The 22,030-nt window shown below is 53.8% G+C and overlaps 1 protein-coding gene across 4 annotated transcripts in view; it reads left to right on the forward strand.

The window, feature by feature from the left end:
• Positions 1-21,819, forward strand: part of DHX34 (DExH-box helicase 34) — a 31,996-nt gene extending 10,177 nt beyond the window's left edge. For 2 of the 4 annotated variants that reach the window (XM_033844197.2, XM_033844198.2), the window contains exons 5-17: positions 999-1,101; positions 2,127-2,344; positions 5,529-5,703; positions 7,037-7,230; positions 7,941-8,042; positions 9,800-10,042; positions 10,303-10,476; positions 10,831-10,948; positions 12,154-12,260; positions 14,520-14,801; positions 15,589-15,765; positions 15,981-16,119; positions 16,849-21,819. In XM_033844197.2, the coding sequence (XP_033700088.1) occupies positions 999-1,101; positions 2,127-2,344; positions 5,529-5,703; positions 7,037-7,230; positions 7,941-8,042; positions 9,800-10,042; positions 10,303-10,476; positions 10,831-10,948; positions 12,154-12,260; positions 14,520-14,801; positions 15,589-15,765; positions 15,981-16,119; positions 16,849-16,982 (2,166 nt within the window). In that variant the 3' untranslated portion in view covers positions 16,983-21,819. Of the gene's footprint in view, positions 1-998; positions 1,102-2,126; positions 2,345-5,528; positions 5,704-6,067; positions 6,250-7,036; positions 7,231-7,940; positions 8,043-9,799; positions 10,043-10,302; positions 10,477-10,830; positions 10,949-12,153; positions 12,261-12,871; positions 14,433-14,519; positions 14,802-15,588; positions 15,766-15,980; positions 16,120-16,848 lie in introns of those variants that run through there. The other 2 variants (XM_033844201.2, XM_033844202.2) reach the window with 2 other exon arrangements.
• The last annotated feature ends 211 nt before the right edge of the window (positions 21,820-22,030 follow it).

A 22,030-nucleotide genomic window follows, 5' to 3' on the forward strand; every position in this document is an offset into this window, starting at 1 on the left:
AATTGGCAGAGCCAGGCTGTAGAACTTGGTAATTTGGTACCAGAGCCCATACTCTTAACCAGAGGGTGGCAGACTTCCTGTGAAGAGGGCAGATTTTTAGTTTTTATGGGCTCTGTGGTCTCTGTCGTAACTACTCTACTATTACAGGTAGAAAGCAGCTGTAGACTGACCTGGTGAGGCTGTGTTCCATTAAAACTTGATTTACAAAAACAGGTGGCAGGGTGGATTTGGCCTGCAGGCTGCAGTTGCTGACAGCCGCTCTTAACCACTGTGCTTGGCTGTCTCTTGGGTCCATGAGAAGGGCTTGTGCAAAGGGCCTGGGGTGAGAGAAAGATGGGACAGCTGGGAAACTGCACTCAAAGTGGCTGGGTCCGGATTGTGAAGGGGAAGTCAGGAGAGATGGGACTGGAGAGGTGGGCAGGGTTAGACCACCAGGGACCTTGAAGACCCATTGTGGTGGTGGGCTTTGTCCTGAGGGCACTGGAGGGGGGTCACGGGAAGGTTCTGAGCAAGGTGGCGGGCAGTGCCAGTTTGTGCTTTAGCAGATCCCTCTGCTGCATGTGAAGGCTGGATGGGAGGGGATGAGACTAGAGACCAGGGAGGAAGCTGGAGCGGGATTAGGGTGGGAAAGGAGGGGCGTGGAGCAGGGCAGGGGCTGTGGGTTTGGGGAGGAGGGAGTGAATTCATGAGATGTTCAAGATGATCTGGTGTGGCGGGGTGGGTGAGAAGGGACAGGACAGCCCAGGACAGCCCAGGACAGCCCAGGTTCTGGTCCCGGTGATGCAGTAGATGAGGAGCCATCTCTAAGATGGGGGCCCGAGTAGGGAAGGGTTCAGTAGAAGGTGCTGAGGCTGTTTTAGACATATGGCTGTGAGGTGCCCGTGGGACATCCAGGAGGCCACTGGACACATGGGTTAGTGAGTGCCGAGTTAGTTGTGCAAAGGGCCTGGGGTGAGAGAAAGACAAGGCACTGATGCCGCCTCTTCACTATACCCCAGGTGTTCGACGTGGCCCCACCTGGAGTCCGGAAGTGCATCCTCTCCACCAACATCGCTGAAACCTCAGTCACCATTGATGGGATCCGCTTTGTCGTAGATTCTGGTAAGCGCTGCCCCCCCAGCTACCTCAAGGATCTGGCGAGAAGTGTGGGGTTTGGAGCTGTGCACATGTAGTGAGGGAACTCTGGACCACAGCAGGGAGGAGGTAGTGTTTAGGGCTGTGTAGCAGTGGCAGCATCTTAATCTTGCTCAGGCCTTCCTAGCTTGCTCCTGCCTCAGGGCCTTTGCACTTACCGTCGTCTCTGCAGAGAGCTGTCTCTCCCCAGATTTTTACACGGCTCACTCCCTCACCTTATTTCAGGACCTGCGCAAATGTCTCCCCATTAGAGAAGCCCACTTGTTCACTTTATCTAAGTGATCTCCTTTCACTGTCACTCCCCTTATGAGGCTTTATTTTTCTTCATAGTATGGGCATTATATTTTATATATCTTGATCTATTTAAGATCAAGATCTGTCCATAGTATGGGCATTATATTTTATATATCTTGATCTATTTAAGATCAAGATCTGTTATTGTCTGTCTTCCCAACTAGACTGTTCTCTGGAAAGTCAGCATAGCCTAGTGGCGAGGAGGCACTGGGGCCAGCCTGCAGGTACACTGCCGGCTGTGTGACTCTCAGTGCGTCTGTTTGCTCATATGATTTGCAATCATAACAGCACCTCCCTCAGGTGTTGAGGGTTAAAGACGTTAATACATTTGGAGGCTGAGGCTGGAACCTGGCACAGGGTGAATGCTCAGTAAATGTCAGCAGTTATCTTATTGTATTGAATCTGATGCCACTGACGATAAAAGATTCCATAATTTTATGTTGGATGACTGAACCTCTGAGTAAGAAAAGGCTTGAGAAAATAAATGAAAAGATAAATGAATGAGGAAACTAAAGAATACATTAACAAAATGGTAGGGTGGGGCCAAGAGTAAGCTCTCAGTTAGTGTTACTGGAACAAAGGAGTAAGTGAGGGTGTCAGTGAGTGAACGGCTGGGTAGAGGGCCAGGCGCATGGAGGGCCCACGTGGCTCCTGCACACGCATTCCCTTCCCTCCCTGCTACCCTCCTGCCCACCCAGGGAAGGTGAAGGAGATGAGCTATGACCCGCAGGCCAAACTGCAGCGGCTGCAGGAGTTCTGGATCAGTCAGGCCAGTGCTGAGCAGCGTAAGGGCCGGGCGGGCCGCACGGGCCCTGGTGTCTGCTTCCGCCTCTATGCCGAATCGGACTACGATGCCTTCGCCCCCTACCCTGTCCCGGAGATTCGGAGGGTCGCCCTGGATGCACTGGTGCTGCAGGTGAGGCAGGGGCTGGTAGGGGACTGCATCCTGAGTGCTGGTGCCAGAGAGGAACCCAGGAGGCATTTAGACATGGTTTCAGGGTCAGGAAGGGCAGGGCTGGCCAGGCCACTGAGTGGAACTCATTCCTTCCAAATGTCAGATCCCGTATTGAGGGGACAACTGTTCCCCCAAATCCACAGGGTCATGGGAAGAACCTTGTGACTCAGTCACAATGCTTTCAGCTGTAACAGAAAACCCATCAAGAAGTGGCTTTTAAAACCGGGGTTTTGGGCCTCCCTGGTGGCGCAGTGGTTAAGAATCTGCCTGCCAATGCAGGAGACATGGGTTCGAGCCCTGGTCCAGGAAGATCCCATGTACCGTGGAGCAACTAAGCCCGTAAGCCACAACTACTGAGCCCGTATGCCACAACTACTGAAACTTGTGCCCCTAGAGCCTGTGCTCCGCAACAAGAGAAGCCACTGCAGTGAGAAGCCCTCGCACCATAACGAAGAGTAGCCCCCGCTCGCTGCAACTAGAGAAAAGCCCGCGCACAGCAACAAAGACCCAACACAGCCAAAAATAAATAAATAAATTTATTAAAACGAAAACAAACCAAAAAAAACGGGGTTTCTCAGTACATTTTATGTCATGGCTTAGACGTCATTTGCTTAGATTAGGCTGCTGTGACAAATAGACCCACTCACATAACAGCCAACACAGCAGAACGTTAGTCCTTGGGTTGGTGGGCAGTTTCCTTTATTCAGAGACCTGGGCCTTTTTCCTCTCATGGCTCCATCATCTCCCTGGGGCGTCTTCATCATGTGTGTCAGCCAGCGATGGGGAGAGAGCGTGGGACTTACGTTTGGGAGGGTGTGAGGGCCAGGTCCACAAGCCGTGTACTTCCCTTCCCCTCACCCTGGCGAGAGCTCGGTTCTGTGGCCACACCTCACTGCAGGGGAGGCTGGGAAGTGTAGTCTCTGTGCTCAGGAAGAAGCAGAAATTGAAAATGGGGAACAGCAGGTGGCATCTGCCTCAGGCTCACACGTGCCCAGGTGAGAGAGAGGCATGAACCAGCCCCCTTTCCTATGGGTGATGCACACTCATTGTTTCTATCCATTTGATTTCCTTTTAAAAAAATGCCAGTTGCGACCCATGTCATGGAGTTCCTGACTCACATAACCTGCTGTTTGAAAAATGCTGACTTGAACAATACAGAAAACGTACCGTTTCACATAACAGGAAACCTTGAGATAGGGAAATTCCAGGCTTGGTTATTTATTTATTTATCTATCTATATCTATATCTATATCTATATCTATATCTATCTATATATATATATTTTTGGTTGTGCCAGGTCTTAGTTGCAGCACTTGGGATGTTTTTTTAGTCGCGGCATGGAAGATCTAGTTCCCCGACCAGGGATTGAACCCGGGCCCCCTGCACTGGGAGCGTGGAGTCTTACCCACTGGACCACCAGGGAAGTCCCCAGGCTTGGTTATTTAAATAGAATGGTGATGTCATAAAGGAACAGGGTTTTTTCTAGCTTTCCAGCCTCAGCTTATCAGCAGCTGTCCTAATAACGATGATGATGATGATGATAAAAAGCACTTACCTCGTACTTCCGGGGTGCTAGCTCTGTTCTAGGTGCCTGAGTTACGTATATAAGTTTTGCTCCTCACACAATCTCTGTAGTAGGTAAACTTATTCCAATTTATGGATGAGAAACAGGATGCAGAGAGGTTACGTAGCTTGATCCATGTGGTTTGGCTGGCAAGTGGCAGAGCCCGGCTTCCATCTGAGGCTGTCAGGCTCCAGAGTGTGCCTCATGAATGCCACCTGGCTCTGGTAGCCACGGGCAGCACCTCCTCCTCCTTTACTGTCTGGCTGCAGAGGCGATGAACTGCCCCTCTTTGTGGGTCTCATTTTTTTTTTTTTGGCCGCGCCGAGCAGCTTCCAGGATCTTAGTTCCCCAAGCAGGGATTGAAGCCAGGCCCACGGCAGTGAAAGTGCAGAGTCCCAACCACTGGCCTGCCAGGGACTTCCCAGTTTGTGGGTCTCATTTTTAAGGCCATGGGAACCTTTTCCAGAAGCCCCCTGGCTGGTCTCCCATCCTGTCTTGTCAGCAGAACTAGGTCACGTGTCCACTCTGTGACCTGTAATTGTCCGGGGTGGCGGGGTGGCATTGCCCAACTGGATCAGAGCAGTGATTCGCAGTCTCAGCTACACTTTGGAATCACGAGAGTGCTTAAAAAAACAAAAAACAGCCGTGCCCTACCCCTCACCCAGAGCTTCTCATTTAAAGGTCTTTTAATGAGTATTAGTGATCTCCCAGACAACACCATAGCTGAGTGAGCAGGGAGGAAGGTGGTACCACTGGCTGCTGGGTGGATGCCAGAACCTCTGGTGCCCTGCAGATCAGGCCCAGGAGAGCAGATCACCTTACCCAGAGACTTTGGCAGATCCCCTAGTCTCTCTGAGCCTTGTTCTCACTCTCTCATGGTCATGGGAGCCACCATGCCTGCCCTTCCTTCATCCACTCACCAGAGAGGTGCCGTTTCCCTATGCCATGCCAGGCCTGGTGATGATACGTGTTTCACTGCTTTCTCCCCGTGACCTGCTACCCCTCTGGGCCTTTGAATCAGTCGGGATGCTTTGGTCAAAAGTGAGAGAAACCCAACTCAAACTGTTGTTAGCAGAAAAGGGGCTTTTATGGTTTTGTGTGTCCATGTTGGGGGGAGGTCTAGCTTAGGAAAAATTAAGGATTTCTCCATCTGCTGTGAATGGGCTAATTTCCAGGCAGTGGAAAAACTAACCACAACAGCTCTGGGCTTCCATCCTGGCCCCTCACAACCAGAGAGGATGCTGGAGCTTCTCTCTCTCAGCTCCAGTCTGCAAAGTCCCAGGGAAGGATTCTGAATGGCCCAGCTCAGGTCATGTGCTCATTCCTTAGTCAGTTGCTCTGACCAGGGGCTGAGAAACCTCAGTTGGTCCAGCTTAGATCGTCTGCTCGCTCCATGGCCAGGGTGTGGAGAAGAGCTGCTAGGCAGACAGACAGATACTGGCCCTCCTTCCCTGCTTCTGTACAATGAACCTTGACATTGGGCATTTTAACGTATCACAAGTTTGTGATCCCTGAGTCCCCCGGTGTTCCACAGTGGCTCATGTGTTCCCCGTTCCTGACAGGGTTTGGTTCTCATTCCAGATGAAGGGCATGAGTGTGGGGGACCCCCGAACCTTTCCCTTCATCGAGCCACCCCCACCAACCAGCTTGGAAACGGCCATCTGCTACCTCCGGGACCAGGGGGCCCTGGACAGCTCAGAGGCCCTCACCCCCATTGGGTCCCTGCTGGCCCAGCTGCCTGTGGACGTCGTGATTGGTGAGGACCCCGCCTTGGGGTGATCACATAGGGTCCTGGGAATGGGTGTGGGACACCGCTTGCTCTGAGTGCCCGGGGTCAAGTCTGGTCCTTCTCTGGGCCCTGTCCATTCATTCTCAGGTCCTCTGGGTCAGGTCCTGTTCTAGCGCCAGGGAGATAGCAGTAAACAAAACAGACATTTCCCTCCTCTGCACAGCCTGTCCCCAGCTCCACGTGGTACCCCCTCTATTGTGGTTGGATGTCAAAACCGCCTGCCTCTTCCTCTTGCCCATCCTGAGTCACCCCTGCCCCTGCCGAGGAACTTGCTGACCGAGGCATATGTCTTGCCCAATTCTCCTGACTTGAGACATTCTGTGTCTACCAGCAACCCACGGCCCAGAGAATATTGCTCGCTGAGTTCTACCACCTGGGGCACCACTTCCCAGGGGAGCTTTCTGCCTGCGCCAATGTCGTTAAAGTCCCCATCATTGCGACACGCTGGAGCGTCAGTACGGGCAGCAGCCTGGATACCACCAACCCTGAGGGCCACCGACAGCCATGGAAATGGTTATTTTTGTTTATTTTAGAAGGAAACAGGGCTAGTGCAAGGAGAATCAGATCTGAGAAGAAAGAGAACAGTCTGTGAGCATTTGCTTTGTGTCAGTGGAAGACTTTGTGGCCCTTATTTCATCTTCACCTGGTGAGGGGAGGGCCTCTGGGCGCTCCTGTTGTACAGTTGAAAACGAGGCTCAGAGAAAGGCTGTCACTCGCTCGCCAGGGAGGCACGCCCCAGCCAGGCTGGCACCGTGGGTCCCCAGGCCCTGCGGAGCAGGCGACACAGATGATGCAGTGCTGGGCAGTTCTGGGCCCCGGGGGGGCCCCGGTGGCTCAGTTACCGTTCTTCCTCTGAGCCAGGTGGAGCTCCCAGTGCTTCCCAGGTGAAGCACAGTTCATCCTCACAGCAGGTAGATGCTGCGGTTAACCCATTTCACAGATGGGGAAACAGAGGCAGAGAGGAGGAGGGGCTTGCCTGAGGTGACGGAGCTAAGGGGTTCTGGGACAGCCTTGTTTTACTGCCCTACTTTATCTTATGAGGCTACATGTGTAACAGGAACTTTCTGGAAAGGTAGGCAAGGGGAACAGTGAGGGTGAGTCAGATGTGTGACATGCAGGCCACTGACCTTGGGGCAGGTGGAAACAGTCTTCCATCACATTGGGATCCGATTCTGGGTTTGATTCTGTCCCTCTGGCTCCCGAGGCCCTTTGTGGGTGAGGTGGAGGGTGGGTCAGGGGCCCCAGAGGGCTGGGGACGCTGTCAGGCGCCCAGGAGGCTCAGCGCAGTGTCTGCCCCCAGGGAAGATGCTGATCCTGGGCTCCATGTTCCACCTGGCGGAGCCTGTGCTCACCATCGCCGCCGCCCTCAGCGTCCAGTCGCCCTTCACCCGCGGCGCCCAGAGCAACCCCGAGTGTGTGGCGGCGCGGCGACCCCTGGAGAGTGACCAGGGTGACCCCTTCACGCTCTTCAACGTCTTCAACACCTGGGTGCAGGTGAGGTTGACAGCAGGGTGCCCCCGTCTGGCTGTCGTTCTGCGCGGGGCCAGGGCCTCCCTGCGGCTGTGGCTCCTCCTTGTGCCCCCACCGCCACCCCAGGGACGACCACTGAGCCCTCCGCAGGCCGGGCCTGTCTGGGGAGGACCCTGACTCCACCACTCATGGGACCAGCACGTGCAGAGGCCCCCGCCTGAGGGGGAGCCTGAGGTTTCTAAAGCACTGACGAAAGCCAGTGCCATCTGGAGAAAGTTAGATGCCTTAGGCTGGGGGCTATATCTTGAGCACACGTTCCCTGACCGGGCCGGGTCCTGTTCTGGGCAGTGCTGGGGACCCAGTGGTGACTAAAACTACCTGGCCCGGCCCTCCTGGGGCTCCCAGCTCAGTGCAGGAGAGAGACTGTCCCTGGACAGTGACCAGCCAGAATGGGCTGTGATGGGGAGTCCAAAGGGGCTGGGAGAGCCCAGGGAGGGTGTCTGACCCCATGTGGTGTCTGGGAGGGCTTCCTGTAGGAGGGGGCAGTGGGGCTGAGACCTGGAAGAAGGAGGAGAGCAGGTGGTGCTGAGGGAGGGCTGGCAAGCCTGCCTGCCATCCTCCCAGAGGCTGGTGTTTGGGCTCACACTGGGTTCGTCTGGGCAGTGGGTCGGCACCCCCATCCCTCCTCCCAGCTGGCCAGGCCCTGACCCTCTGGTGGCCGGACCTCCACCCAGGTGAAATCTGAACGGAGCAGAAACTCTCGCAGGTGGTGCCGCCACCGGGGCATAGAGGAGCATCGGCTGTATGAGATGGCCAACCTGCGGCGCCAGTTCAAGGTGAGGCCCGGGAGGAGGGGTGAGGGCCGGCCTGCCCAGGCAGACAGGGCCAGGAACAGACCTGGCGAGCGGGGGTGGGGGGCGCTGGAGTGGGGTGTGCATGACACCTTCTGCGGCACGGCTTCCCATCCTCTGACAGTCTTCAGAGTCCCACCCTACACCCGCCTCCCCTACCGTCACATCACCAGGTGTGGAGTGCGGCCCGGGCAAAGGAGTAGAGATCCAGGAGGGTTTCCTGGAGGGGTGGACAGGGTCACAAGCCGCATCCTCACGAAAAGCCGCCTTCTCTGGAGTGGGGGAGCCGAGCTGGCCGAGTGCCAGCAGACCGCACGGGGCACCAGATTTGGAGCCGGACATCCCAGCAGTGAATCTGAGCTCTGCCGCTTGCTAGCAGTGCAACCCTGGGCGAGTTACTGGGCCTCTCGGGGCCTCAGCTTCTCACTCTGAAAACGGGGAGGCCAAAAATAGCCCCTGCCTCCCAGCGTTCCCATGAAGATTAAATGAGTTAATACACCTAGAGCATTTAGAAGGGCCCGACACCCAGGTGTTCCCATACAAGTGTTTGCAGTTTTCATCGTCATTATGAGGATGTGGTTCGGGCTTCCCTGGTGGCGCAGTGGTTGAGAGTCCGCCTGCCGATGCAGGGGCACAGGTTCGTGCCCCGGTCCGGGAAGATCCCAGACCGCGGAGCGGCTGTGCCCGTGAGCCATGGCCGCTGAGCCTGCGCGTCCGGAGCCTGTGCTCCGCAACGGGAGAGGCCGCAACAGTGAGAGGCCCGCGTATCGCAAAAAAAAAAAAGAAAAAGAGGATGTGGTTCCACAGCTTGCTTGTGTTGCTAATATTCCACGGGCCTCTTTCCATTCGAGCACAGAAAGATCCAGTGCCGAGCACTTCTCTGCGGTCGTGCCACGGAACGAAAATAAAAGAGCCCCTGGGGTAACCGTTCCTCTCGCCTGCAGGAGGGCAGATTGAGGCCCAGAGTGGACGGTCAGCGCCAAGGCCTCCCACGCAATCACGGGGGGCTCCATGTTGGGGACCACCAACATCCCAGCTGTTCTCGGCATCTCTCAACATCTCTGACTTTCTAAAGAGTGACGGTCCAACCTTTGTTGAGCCCCAGATGCTGAGAAACTAATGAAAAGTGTGGGTCCTTTTCTCTCTCTCACTCTGAGTCACATATGATATCCTATCTCTCCTCGTTGGTCGGGGCTCGATGAGAAACAGAAGGTCCAATGCAGTAGGTCCCTGGGAGACTGTTTCCAAAGGCGTGGGCAGTAGGTCTCTAATGTGCATTGGAATCACAGGGAGGGTCCGTGCTATCCAGATTCCTGAGATTCTGATTCAGTCATTCTGGGATGGGGCCCAGGTCTTGGCATTTCTGAGCGTACCCGGAGCCTGGTGACGACTGTGTGCAGAGGAGGCCCCGGGGAGGACCCTGGGTGGTGATGGCCCGGCCTCCTCTCCTCCCTCCTGGCGGCTGGCCCAGGTGTTCCGTTGGCCGATGACAGAGACGGCTCTTTCCTGGAGCAGTCGTGTGCCCGGCACCGTGCAAAGAGTTGTTCTCATACAGCCCCTTTCAGCCCTAACAGCCCTAGCAGGGAGGCCCCAGGAAGGTCCCTGTTCTTCATTTGAGGAAAAGTTTGGCTCTGAGGGTGAGGTCTTGTGCCACCAGCAGCAGGCCCCAGACCGGAACGTGCTGCATCCAGAGCACGCTTGGCCTGCCCCGTGTCCCTCACTCGGGCCCCACCCGCCCCCAGGAGCTGTTGGAAGACCACGGGCTGCTGGCCAGGGCCCAGGCCTCGAAGCCGGGGGACAGCTACAGTCGGCTACGGCAGCGTCGGGAGCGCCAGGCGCTCTACCAGCTGAAGCGCCAGCATGAGCAGGGCCAGGGACGCAGGCGCAAGGTGCTGCGGCTCCAGGAGGACCAGGACGGCTGCTCCAGCGATGAGGACCGGGGCGGCGCAGCCTCCCAGGGGGGCGGCGACAACGTGGACATCCAGGTGAGGCGCCGTGGGGCTGACTGGTGCCTGGGGTGGGCGGGGATGGAGTTGATCAGAGCGGGGATGTGGGCTGCCCTGGGGGTCTTATGGGACATGGCCTTGCTCTCGGGCCTGAGAGGACACAGCCCTGCCCTCATTCAGTAGGCAGGTTTCCATGGACAGGAGTCTACAGAAACCCTTGGATCCACAGATTCCAGTACAAGCCCCTGGGGTAGTGGGGAGGGCCCTCAGGAACCCACCTTCCCCCGTGTTGCCACCAGGATGTGAAGTTTAAGCTCCGGCACAACCTGGAACAGCTGCAGGCGGCCGCCAGCTCAGCCCAGGCCCTGACTCGGGACCAGATGGCCCTGCTCAAGCTGGTGCTGGGCCGGGGCCTCTACCCACAGCTTGCCATCCCGGACCCGTTCAACAGCGGCCGCAAGGACTCGGACCAGGTGGGTCTCCTTCCCTCTCCCCGTCCCTGTGTGTGTTCTGTCGTCTGTCACCCCTTCCCAGCACCTGCTCTGTGCTGGGGATACAGCAGTGACTGAAACAGCCCTGGCCATGCCCTTGTGGGGCTGCAGTCTAGTGGCGGGGACAGGGGATAGACTCGTTCCCAGACAGATGACCAGAGTGGTTGTGGTCGGGATGGGGACCCAGGGGCTGAGGGGGACCTGATTAGCCTTGGAGGAGGTCAGAGAGGGCTTCCTGGAGGAGGAGCCTTCTGAGTTGAGGAGGAGGGAACCTGGCAGCGGGAAGAGCAAGTCTGAGGGCCTCTGTCACCCAGCGCCCGCCTTCGGCTTCTCCAGATCTTCCACACCAAGACCAAGCAGGGCGCCGTGCTGCACCCCACCTGCATCTTCGCCAACAGCCCTGAGGTGCTGCACACACAGGAACAGGAGGCCAGGGGCAGCGATGGGAGCCGAGGTACCATGAGCCCAGGCGGGGGTTGGGGGAAGCCCTCCACCGGGGACGTGAGGGGCAGGACAGTGACCTCAGGGTGCCCCTCGCCGTCTGGGGTTACCCCCTCGCTCCTCCCCGCATTCAGCTTCGCTGGGGCTTCTGACGTGGGACCTGCAGGTCCCAAGAGCCAGACCTGGCTGGGTGGCCTTGGCAAGTCCGCCCCTTGCTGAGCGTCCCCCTCCCCATGAGGTGCTGGCTGCCCCGAGCCCCGAGCCCGTCCCAAGGCCTGAGCTTTTAGCAATTAGAGCAGCGCCTGCCAGGAGACCTGTCCCGGGAGCCCCGTGAACTTCAGGGCTTGGTCCTGCCTGGGGGGCTCCCCCAGCCCCAGCGTTCAGGCAGTTGGATTCGGTCTACCTTCTAGTGGGATCCAGGCCACAAATGTCGCTTCAGCTGAGGCTGCACTCAGGCCAGGCCAGTCCCACCAGGGTGCCCTTCCCCAGGTGCAGGCCCTGCCCTCAGGAGCGGGCTTCACGTCTGCAACGTGAAGGTCTAGCTGTGTGCTCTGCCTGAGCGCTGAAACACAGCTCATCCTTCTGTTTGTAAAGAAAGTAACATACTGCACTAAAATGGTAAACGGTAATCCCCAAAGGTACGGTTTATGATTTTAAATACCAGAGATAGAATTTGAAGTTTTCTCTCTAATCTTTAAGTGCTGTAAGTTCCAAGTGAATTTACCCTCTTCCTATTACATTGTTTTACTCCTTTTTGGAAACATTTTGTAAGTTCCAGGCATTCTGCAAGTAGAGAGTGTGTGAGGAACCCTCCGTGTTCTTGCCTAGCTGTAGCTGTCACCATTTTTCCATCCTTGTTTATTCTGTCCCCTTGATTTTTTTTTTTCTTTTTGCTGGAGCATGTTAAAGCAGGTCCCAGACATCTTAGCAGTTAGTAATAATAATAAAAATCATATTCATAAGGATTGGTTTTTTGCATCACCACAATGCTGTCGTCACCCTTAACAAAATTAACAATAGTTCTTAGTGTCACTGCATAGCCAAAATCACATCCGGCCCGGCAGAGTGTTAAGAACAAGCCGCAGGCATTTCACCATGGCACACGTGAGCACGTTCTTTGTGTGGACGCGGGAATGGCCCGGGTGGGACAGGCAGCCACTGGGGGATGACGGGTGTGGGGTGTGGCGGGGAGCTGAGCTGTCCCCTCGACCCTTCCAGATGACAAGGACAAGATGAGCAGCAGGCACCAGCTCCTCGCCTTCGTCTCCCTGCTGGAGACCAACAAACCGTACCTGGTGAACTGTGTCCGCATCCCCGCTCTGCAGGTGGGTCCTCGCCCCAGCCTCCCTGCCTCCCAACTACCCGTGCCATGGCTGTGTCCCAGGGCAGGGGGCCCCAGGTGGGCCTGGAGGAGCTGCCCTCCCCCAGGCTGGCTGCTGTCATTCATGACTCACTGAGTGCCTGCTGGGTGCCAGGACCTCTGGAAGGTGCACAGGGCAAGACCCGGTTCCTGTTCCCCAGGAGCTCACATCTAGTGGGGGGAGGGCGGGCAGGAGCACTAAACGCAGTGCAGCACTAACTGATAGGGTAGAGGGCGATAAGCGTTTGGGGAAAATAAAAAGTACGGGTGAGGGGATTGGGGAGGGGTGGGTTGGGGGGCAGGGGAGGGGACAGGTTCTAGTATAGAATCAGGCGATCCGGGTGGGCCTTATTGAGAAGGTGCAGTCAAGTAAAGACCTGAGGGAGGGAGGAAGCCATAGGGATCTCTGCGGGAAGAGTGTCCTGGGCAGAGCGAAGAGCAAGTGCAAAGGCCCTGAGGCACCACGTGCCTGGTGTGGACAGGGAACAGCTGGAGCAGAGTCAGTGAGGGGGAGCATGGCTGGAGAAGAGATCAGGGAGGCAGGTGAGACTGGATCCCCCTCCCCCCCACCACCAGAGGGTTCTGAGCAGAGCCGGGACAGGGCCTGACCCGGGGCAGAGGCCAGGAGCCCAGCAAGGAGGCGACTGAGGTCGTAGGGCAGAAGCGGATGGTGCTGGAGGCTGAGCATGTGCTCAGATTGCAGATACACGTGCGTATGTGTGTCTGCAGCCAGGAAGGGGGGTTCCTCACAGCAGTAGCTGCCACACCTGTGTGCCCACTGTGGCCACCCTGTGGTTCCAGGCCTGGCCACAAGTCTCGCTTTATAGGGGAGAAGATGGGGCTGGGTGCAGGGGGCAGTGAGGAGGAGGGCGTGTCCCTTGACTAAGCCACACAGTGAGCAAGTGGCTGAGCCTGAACTCAGGGTCACAGGCCACACCTGAGGCCTCCCCCCATCAGGTGGGTGTCCCCGTTACCCCGACCCCCTCGCTTCCATCCCAGGGAACATAGAGGGAAGAGAGAAACCCTTCCTAGAGCCCTGGGAGATGTTGTTGACGCTGATTTCCACTGGCACCAAGAAAGCGAACTCTGATCTGCTCCGCTATGTCTTCGTTCAAACATGTACTGAGTGGCCACCTGGCACCAGCCACTAAGTACTCTTCCGGGTGCTGGGAATGCAGTCGTGATCAGAATGGACAAGATTCCCTGTGTTCGCGGGGCTCATGTATAAGTGGGGGAGGCAGATGGTAAAGAGAAGCACACCAGATGCTGTACCAGTGCCGGAGGAGGAATGAAGTGGGGTGAGGGCCGGAGTGCTGGTGTCAGCAGGACCTCGGGACAGAAACACGGCTTTGCTGGCTGAGATGCTGCTTGATATTCAATCCCCCCCGCCCTGCCCCTGCCCCGTAGTTTCTGATGATGGAGACTTTCAAACATGCACAAGAGTAGAATAGCGCACTGGACTCTCATGTTCTATCACCAGCCCCGCAGACCCTCGGCCCGCGGCGAGCCCTGCCCCGCCCACTCACCCCCGCCCCATCCCACAGGATTTTCCCCAGAGAAAAGTTGAAAGAAGTGTAGAGGGAACACTCAACATTCCCACTCCCCAGTCCTGCAGCTAACATTCGGTCTTTGCTTTATCACCTCTCCACTCGTCCATCTATTTTAACAGGTGGGCTTTCCTTTGAATTTCTTGATGCATTTTAAAGTAAGTTGCTGACATCAGTACCCTTCACCTGTAAGCACTCCAGCACGCTTCCTGTCAACTAACATTCAATGTTTGTTTATATATTTTGAGGATAAAAGGTATAGAGAGTGACACGTACACATATTAAGCACGCCATCTGACAAGGTTGACAAAGACACACACGTGTAGCCCCAACCCTAGGAAGACAGAGACGGCCACTGGCCTCCAGCGCAGGTGGTGACTCCCCTGCCCCTGACTTCTTGGAACCTGCTCTGTATTTTACTCTTTAGTCTTCGTTAGTCTCTTTCTCCGAGTAGAATTTCAGTTCCGTGGGGCGAGGACTGAGTCCATCTTGTTCACGTTGTGTCTCTGGCACCCGGAAGAGTGTCTGGCACAGAGTAGGCGTGTGGTCAGTATTTGTTGCAGGGCTGGGTGGGTGGGTGAGTGGGGGGTGGGCAGGAGCCCAGCCAGGCGGGGGGCCTCTCTACGATGGCATCCTCCCCCTCCCGCCACTGCCTGTCCCCGCCCCTTCTCTTCCAGTCCCTCCTGCTGTTCAGCCGGTCCCTGGACACCAATGGTGACTGTTGCCGTCTGGTGGCCGATGGCTGGCTGGAGCTCCAGCTGGTGGACAGTGAGAGCGCTGTCCGGCTCCTGGCGGCTTCCCTGCGGCTCCGGGCCCACTGGGAAAGCGCCCTGGACCGGCAGCTGGCCCACCAGGCCCGGTGGCGGATGGAGGACAAAGACGACGAGGAGACGGACCCAGTCAACCGCAAGGAGGTGGCAGCCCTGAGCAGGGAGCTGCTGCAGTTCACGGCGTCCAAGGTACCCGCCTCCTGGGCACCTGCACACCCTTGGCCAGAGGGGCCATCAGCCATAGGGATGAAAGCTCTGGAAGGCCTGGCTTCCAGCTCATCAATATGCACACATTTGGGGGTTTTCAAACCAGAGAGGTTGATGACAAGCCCAGCGTCACACAGCTGGTAAGGGGGGAGCCAGGGTTTGACCCCAGGAGCCATGCCATTAACCCCTGCGGCCCTCATTCAACAGACGTTTATGAATACATGCTGCATGTGTGGTGCAGGTTACCCCCGTTAGCAGTTAAGGGCGTGCAGGGTGTGAGAGGGAAGCTGTAAGGTGTCTGTCTGTTCGTGGAGGACAGATGGGAAGAATTCAGACGGAGCAGATTTGAAACTGATCCCCCACCTCTTTAAGTGGCGGGGGGTTGAGAATTGCTCCTGAGTCTATTGCTATTACACGTGGATGGGGTGCGACCCAGTCGACCAGGGAAAGGGGAACAGGCTGACGTGCTGGAGGAGAAGGGGCAAGGTGGCCAGACTTGAAGGTCAGACTTAAGGTCTGGATGTGTTCCCAGCAGTCATAAGGAGAGAAGGGCTCTGGGGAAGGCAGGTGAGGTGGGGGATGGGGCATCAGGGAATGTTCTAGACAAGCCTGTGGTCATGAGCATCTGAAACCGTGTTGTGATTGGCTTAAGCAATTAGCCCCCATAACTGAGAAGCCCAGGGGTGGACTTTCGGCACGGCTGGATCCAGGTGCTCCGATCATGTCTGCCTGAGTCTCTCTCCCCTATTTCCTGTCTCTCTTTGTTCAGGTTTCCTACAGCCTCCGGCGGCTCACAGGGCTGGAAATCCAGAACCTCTATGTGGGACCCCAGACCATCACTGCTGCCCCCAGCCTCCCTGGCCTCTTTGGCTGCTCTACCCCGTCCCCCCATCCCACCAAAGGGGGCTATGCAGTCACTGACTTCCTCACCTACAGCTGCCTCACGGTGAGCACGGACCCCACCTTGGCCCCTCATCCTCCTGCCCCTGAAAATGTGACGTCAGTGATTCCCCCCACCCTCTGCCCCCAACTGCACTCCAGCTTAGTGCAGGGATGCAGTTTCAGAAAGGGGCCTGCCAGCCCCGAGGGGTTCTGGGAAGGTCCCAGGCTGGCGGCGGGGGGCGGTGGGGAGCCAGGCCTGACACAGCCTGCCTGTTGCAGAGCGACGCGGACCTGTACAGCGACTGTCTCCGCACCTTCTGGACCTGCCCCCACTGCGACCTGCACATGCCCTTCACGCCCTTGGAGCGCATCGCCCACGAGAGCACCTGCCCCGAGGCCCCACAGGACGGTCCCCCAGGTGAGGCTGGGGCAGTGGCGGCCGGGGCGCCTGTGTTTGCCCAGCTGTCCGTCCAGCCTGTGGTTGTTGATTGTGCGTCTGGGCACTTGCTCGACACTCTGGGGACTCACGACCTCAGCCGTCTGCTCTGGCTGGGGCCACGTGTGGACTCCGTCACAAGGACCCAGAGCCCGGGACCAGGAGGCCCTGCAGCCACCTCATTCTCAGGTCGTGGTGTCTGTCTCTCTTTGGTCTCTGTGTCTCCGCCTGTCTGGTTGGCCTCTGTGTTCCTGTCTGTTTCTCTGTCTCTCTCTTGCCGTGTCTCTTGTTCTTTCTCTGTCCCACAGCTCTCTCTGCCTTGGCCACGTCCATCCTGTTGTCATCCAGGGGACGCTGCAGTGGGCAGGCCCGGGCACAGAGTCTTCTGCGGTGCCCCATGCGCCACCCGCTGGTGCTTGCTGGGGAGATGGCTGTAGGGCCACGTGGTCCCACCCCAGGGCTCTGTTTGTCTCTTTCAGTCTCTGTGTCTCTGCTTGTGTCTTTCTCTGTGTCCCTTTCACCCCCTGGGACACAGAGTAAAGACTCGCCTCTGTGTGTGTATTGATCAAGGAGGGCTTCCTGGAGGACACAGAGCTGGAGTCCCCAGAGGCCAGGAGAGAGCCTAACCCCGCCAGGTTTCTGGGATTTGGGTGGGGGTGAGAGCATGCAATGGAGCGTCCCCCTCACAGCCTCCCATCTCCTCTCCCTTAGGGGCTGAGGAGGCTGCCCCCGAGCCCCTCCAGAAGGCATCCGCCCTGCAGAGGCCCTACCACTGCGAGGCCTGCCAGAAGGACTTTCTGTTCACACCCACGGAGGTGCTGCGGCACAGGAGGCAGCATGTGTGAGCCCAGCCTGTCCTGGACCAGGACCAGGGCCAGGGCCAGGGCTCCCGCCCAAGCCCCCAGCCTAGACGCGGAGCTGTGGTCTGGACCCAGCCCCGCTGGGAGGGAGCATAAATATGTGAATAAAGTCTCACCGATGGAACTTCCCTGGTGGCGCAGTGGTTAAGAATCCGCCTGCTGGGCTTCCCTGGTGGCGCAGTGGTTGAGAGTCCACCTGCCGATGCAGGGGACACAGGTTCGTGCCCCAGTCCGGGAAGATCCCACATGCCGCAGAGTGGCTAGGCCCGTGAGCCATGGCCGCTGAGCCTGTGCGTCCAGAGCCTGTGCTCCGCAACGGGAGGGGCCACAACAGTGAAAGGCCCACGTACCGCAAAAAAAAAAAAAAAAAAAAAAAAAAGAATCCGCCTGCCAATGCAGGGAACATGGTTTCGAGCCCTGGTCCAGGAAGATCCCACATGCCGCAGAGCAGCTAAGCCCGTGCAGCACAACTGCTGAGCCTACGCTCTAGAGCCTGTGAGCCACAACTACTGAGCCTGCGAGCCACAACTGCTGAGCCTGCGCTCTGGAGCCCGCGAGCCACAACTGCTGAAGCCCGTACGCCTAGAGCCTGAGCTCCGCAACAAGAGAAGCCACCGCAATGAGAAACCCGCGCACCACAATGAAGAGTAGCCCCCGCTCCCCGCAACTAGAGAAAGCCCACGCGCAGCAAGGAAGACCCAATGCAGCAAAAAAAAAAAAAAAAAAGTCTCACCGATGGGCTCAGATCTTTAAGCCTGCTCCTGCCCATCCAGAAAGTAGCAGCTGCCTCTTGTTGGTCCTCCTCATGGTCTGGCTCTCATCCCTCCTGCTGCAGCAGGCCATCTGAGATGTTTTGGGGTAGATCCGGGGAGCTAAGGCTGAGCAGGGACCTCAGATTCCAGGTACAGGATCTGATCGCCCCTGGCGACTGCTGTCTCCTGAGTCTGTACTCGTGGCCTCTGCTTTCCCTTGAACCTGAGAGACGCTGCATTGGCCCATGTACATGTGCCACTTTGAGAGTTGGACGGGGTGGGTTCAGTGTTCCTGTGGACCCACAGGCTGCCTGTTCACCAGGGTCGTTCTTCTGCGGGGTCCATGGGCAGTCCTCAGCCGTCCCCTCTGGACTCCCTGGCCACGTCTCCCCTACAGACATGAAAAAGATAGGGAACGCTGTGAACGATGATGATGCCAATGAATTCCATGACTCAGTTGAAATCTGGGTGACAACAGGATAGACGTGGCCAAGGCAGAGACAGCTGCGGGTTAGAGGAAAGAACAAGAGACATAGCAAGAGAGAAACAGAGAAAGGCACAGACTACCAAAGCTCAGTCAAGAAGAAACTGCACAACGCTATGAACTTATTAGGAAATGTAATTCTTAGTTACAAACACAGAGAACAGGCTAGGGTGGGTTCACTGGTGACCTCCAGTAGACGGGGAAGGAGCTCAACAACGGCTCATTCACAGTGTGGAAGGCGACACCTCTGGGCCAGCATTGCCCTAATGAAAAACTTGACTCAGACGACACACAGACGCAAAACTCCTTCCTAAAAGTTTAGCAACTCATATTCAGCAACATATGAAAAGAACGGTAGTACGTCATGGCCAAGGGGCATTTATCCTAGGAATACAAAGTAGGTTTAACATTCGAACGTCAATCAGTGTGATTCACCGTATTAAAAACAGAAAATGCGTTTGACAGATTTTAACAACACCTTGTGGCCTTGGGTAAACCCCCTTGACCTCTCTGCTCCAATATTTCTTTTCTCTGACAAATGAACACAGCTAAACTATTTTCCCCAGAGGTTTCATTTTGATATAGAAATCTTGGGTTTAACTTTATTTCATAATAAAATAAATATAAAAATAAGATAGAAATACAAATATAAAAATAAAATGTAAAATTACTAAACAATTAAAATCAATAAAATAATAAAGATTATTTAAAAGTGCAAGTAATAAAATTGTAATTGAACTTCATCAAAATTAATCTGTTTTGCAAAAGATACTAAGAAAAAGAACAATAAAAAGAATGAAAATGAAAAGGCAAGTATAGACTTGGAGAAAATATTCACTATATATGTATATTTAACAAATACATATATAATAACTACATGTTACAAATATATAAACTATACAAAGAATTCTTTCAAATCAATGACAACTGCTTTATAAGAGGCAAAATACTGAATATAAACTACAAAAAGTAGATAAACGGTTAATAAGCCCATGAAAAAATACTGTCATGGAGATGCAATTAAAACTGCAATAAATATCACAATAAATATCATTAGATATTTATAAATATATATAAATATCATTAGAATGGCTAACAAAAAATACTGACAATACTAATTCAATATGTGGCACAGTCAGAGCTCACGTGTTGCTGGTGGGAGCATTCATCGGTAAAACGACTCTGGAAAAAAACTAAGAATCTGCTAAAATCGAACCTGGGCACGTTCTGTGGCCTGGCAGTTCCGCTCGTGGACACACACTCCACAGAAATGCACGTGTGTCCACCCAAAGCCAGGGTGTGTTAGCAGCATTATTCGTAACTGGAACCCAGCCAAATGCCCATTGACAGAAGAATAGTTAAATAATTGTGATGAATTCATGCAATAGAAGGACTAAACCGCAGCTCCGGCAACATAATGGGGGTGGGGGCAGCATCAGCTGGGCTGCAGGGGGCTGCTCAGGGTTTGTTTCTTGGTCTGGACGCTGGTGGCGCAAGTATGTTTCACTTTCTGGGAAAACTCACCAAACTAATAATGATGTGTGCACCTTTCTGTATATTAAGCTTCAAGAGAAAGTTTTAAAAGGTTGTTGAATGAGTGCCTACCCACTTTGTATTTAGAAAGATCCTGCTAAATTGAAGTTGTACAAATTCCCCTCAAGGAAGATGAAAGTGCCCGTTTCCCCGACAGCCTCACCAGCAGTGAGCATCATCTTTTTAACCTGGGTCAATCTGATGGGTGAAAAATAATGTTATAACGAGGGTTATTTAAGGCAGTTCAGAACAGCAAAGGCACAGCCCCACCTGGAATTTTTGTGCATGTATTGGAACAGACATGTTTCCCCAGGTAATTAATGGACAGTAAGAGCTTCTGGAACTGTTAAGGGCCGTAGAATTCACCCCTGAGGGGCTGTGACCTCTGGGCCCTCAATTATGACAGATGCCCTGATGGCTGTCTCTGGCCATTTAAAGTTTCCTCCCTTCTTCCACTTATTTCTCTGTTTTTAATACCTTTAGTTGGGAAGTCATTTTCAGGGGCCATAACAGAAAAGGGATAGAGATTTGACAACCAAACAATGGAAATATTTTGAGAGGGTAGAGTCACCATAAAGCCAAAAGACAAGCAGCAAACTGGGAGAAGTGTTTGTAATATCTGTGATGAAGTTTAAGATCCAAAATATATAAAGAGCTGCCACAAACCAATAAGAAAATGATAAAGAGCCTAGGAAGGACACAGTCAAAAGATTTGAACCCACACAGAAGACGAAATAGAAATGACCTAGAATAATATGCAAAGATGCTCGGACTCACTGGCAATCAGGGGAAATTAATGTAAATCAGTACAGCCTGTTTGGAAAGACATTTGGGAGAATCTATCAAATGACCTGTGAAAAATGCCGCTTCCCCTGGACCAGTGATTCCACCTTCAGGAATTTATCCTACAGATACACATATGTCTGGAAATGACGTGTGTAAGGATATTCACACCAGCTTTGTAGGAGCAAAATATGGGAAACAGCGTCAACATCTCTCCATATAGATCTGCTTAAATAAAACCCATCCATATAATTGACCACTTATGCAGCCATGCCAAACAACAAGCAGGCTCTGTATTGATACAAACAATATTTCCAAATTTTACTAAGTAAAAAAAAGCAAGTTGCAGAACCATGTGTGATATCCCAATTTAAAAAAAATTGACATGTTTCCATATGCTCACGTAATTGAATAGAATCACACACCAGATACAATAGATACGCAGCAAACTTGAATGATGGTCATCTCTGTGGAGGGAAGGGCAGGGGATAGGAGGGGTGGGGACAGAAGACAGGAAAGGGTGATTTTTCTTTTTAAATCAAGATTATTGAGGTCTAGTTTACATACAATAAAATGTCAATACATTTTGGCAAACACACCTGTGTAACCACCATCTCAATCAAGACAACATTTTCTTTCTTTTTTTTATTTCATTTTTAAAAAATTTTTATTTTATATTGGAATATAGTTGATTTACAATGTTGTGTTAGTTTCAGGTGTATGGCAAAGTGATTTAATTATATATATATATATATATATATATATATATATATATATATATCCATTCTTTTTCAGATTCTTTTCCCATACAGGTTATTACAGAGTATTAAGCAGAGTTCCCTGTGCTATACAGTAGGTCCTTGTTGGTTATCATTTTGTATGTAGTAGTGTGTATATGTTAATCCCAACCTCCTAATTTATCCCTACCCCCCTCCCCTTTCTCCTTTGGTAACCGTAAGTTTGTTCTAGGTCTGTGAGTCTGTTTTGACACAGAACATTTTCAACACTGCAGAAAGTTTCATGGTTCCCCCCTCTTCGGGTCAATGCCCTAGCCCAGCCTCAGCCCCAGGCAATCACTGATCTGCTCTCTGTCACCATTTATTAGATTTCTCTTTTCTAGAATTTCACATAAATGGAACCATACAGCATGTCCTTTTTGTGATAATCCAGTGTCTGAATATTCTACAGTCTCTTCATTCTCTAGATGTTTGGGTTGTTTCCAGTGGGAAGCTATTTGTGAAATAAAGTTGCTGTGAACATTCATGTATAAGGTTTTATGTGGATATGTTTTCAATTCTCTTGGGTAAATACCTAGGAGCAGAATTGCTGCCTTAGGTAGGTGTATGTTTATGTTTAAAAGAAACCGCTAAACAGTTTTCCAAAGTGGTTCATCCACTCTACCTTCCCGCTCACAATTCGAAGTTTCCGGTAGATCCACTTTGTGGTTTTTAATTTTCATTTCCCTGATGACTAATGAACTC

This window comes from Tursiops truncatus, chromosome 19 (assembly GCF_011762595.2).
Source record: "Tursiops truncatus isolate mTurTru1 chromosome 19, mTurTru1.mat.Y, whole genome shotgun sequence".
NCBI classification, from domain to species: Eukaryota; Metazoa; Chordata; class Mammalia; order Artiodactyla; family Delphinidae; genus Tursiops; species Tursiops truncatus.